Genomic DNA, 1,353 nt, shown 5'->3' with positions numbered 1-1,353 from the left:
CAGGTGTTTAAAAAAGATAATGTGCTGATCTGAATTTCCTTTAATACAAATACAACCAATAATTATAAATCATTTAACAAACATAAATACACCTATATTAGCCCAGTTTTTTCATATTTCACAAATGTTTGATTTTTTAGTGTAATCATGAACCTTAAAAAAACCCCACACGCATCAATGCAACAGATTAAAAAAGAAATCACTGAAACACTGAAAATGTTGCAGCTTCAATCCTCTTCCTCGGTCATCTCCATGGATACATCATGTTTGTTACCTGTGGGCAGAGTTAAGAAATCAGGATGGAGAACTGAAGTGGATGATTGGTGTATGTGTTGAAATCTAGATAAGAGAGTGTACCTCATTTCCTGCTGCAGCAGATCAACAGCAGCAGGATGGTAGAGATGAAGTATGGACAGAAAACCAGCAGGTGGCAGAAGAGTCTTAGTACAGACACAGAGGGTGAACGAGGACGAAGAGAGGAAGAGGCCGAAGGCTCAGTATTACCAGAGGGCGAGGGTGAGTGTGAGGGTGAATGTGAGGGTGAGTGTGAGGGTGAGGGTGAAGGAGTGTACATTATGGTTGTGTGAGGGGGAGGAGGAGGCTCTGCAAGAGACACGATGAAGATGGTTCAGTTTATTATCAGGTCAGCAGTTTAGTTTATGCTTGTGAATGAATGCTTTTCTTATTTTAAGTTTCTCACTTCCTGGAGTAAAGAGAGAGAGGGATTAGTTTTAGATTTTTTTTGCCCCCAACTCATATCTTTAAAGCAGGAGTGATGTCGCTGCTCTGACCTTTGACCTTCAGCCTGCTTTGAGGAGACTGATGAATAAGAGTAGAACACGAGTAGAGCCCTTCATCAGACTGCTGCACATTATGGAGAATCCATTTTCCTTCAGTTCCATGTCCAAGTTTGACTTTATCTCTGAAGAAATACGATTTTTTTGCTGAACCGTTTCTGGGTTTGCAGAGCAGAGTGACATTACTTCCTGTGTTCACTGGAAGCGCTGGGATCTCCAGGATCAACTGTTTTTCTGACCAGCAGAGACAAACAGAGTCATTTAGAGACAGAGGTCCACAAAGCAGAGTCATACAGAGACAGCAAGACAGATGGGAACAGATCGCTTTTTGTACCTGAAACAGCGATGGAGACTTCATCGCTCTTCTGTCCAGATGAGTTTTCACACCAGAAACTTCCACCAGATGAGACGGAGAGATCCAGAACACAGAAGGAATTATTAAACCTTCTAAAGTCTGCAGCTGTACTACAGCCCTCAGTGGATACTCCTCTGGTCCTCTTTACTCTCCATCCATCAGCTGTCTGACCATCATCGACACAACTCAGGTAGACATAAC

The 1,353-nt window shown here is 42.4% G+C and overlaps 1 protein-coding gene across 1 annotated transcript in view; it reads right to left on the bottom strand.

Moving 5' to 3' along the window:
* Positions 1-25: 25 nt before the first annotated feature.
* Positions 26-1,353, bottom strand: part of LOC106632426 (Fc receptor-like protein 5) — a gene marked incomplete in the record, with an annotated part of 4,224 nt that continues 2,896 nt past the window's right edge. Inside the window, 4 exon segments of the mRNA XM_014329823.2 lie at positions 26-274; positions 358-603; positions 792-1,031; positions 1,132-1,353. Coding sequence (XP_014185309.1) covers positions 359-603; positions 792-1,031; positions 1,132-1,353 — 707 coding nt within the window.

This window comes from Haplochromis burtoni, unplaced genomic scaffold (assembly GCF_018398535.1).
Source record: "Haplochromis burtoni strain Fernald_Lab_line unplaced genomic scaffold, NCSU_Asbu1 Contig_617, whole genome shotgun sequence".
In the NCBI taxonomy this organism is placed as follows: Eukaryota; Metazoa; Chordata; class Actinopteri; order Cichliformes; family Cichlidae; genus Haplochromis; species Haplochromis burtoni.
This window is presented reverse-complemented; position numbering and strand designations above follow the sequence as displayed.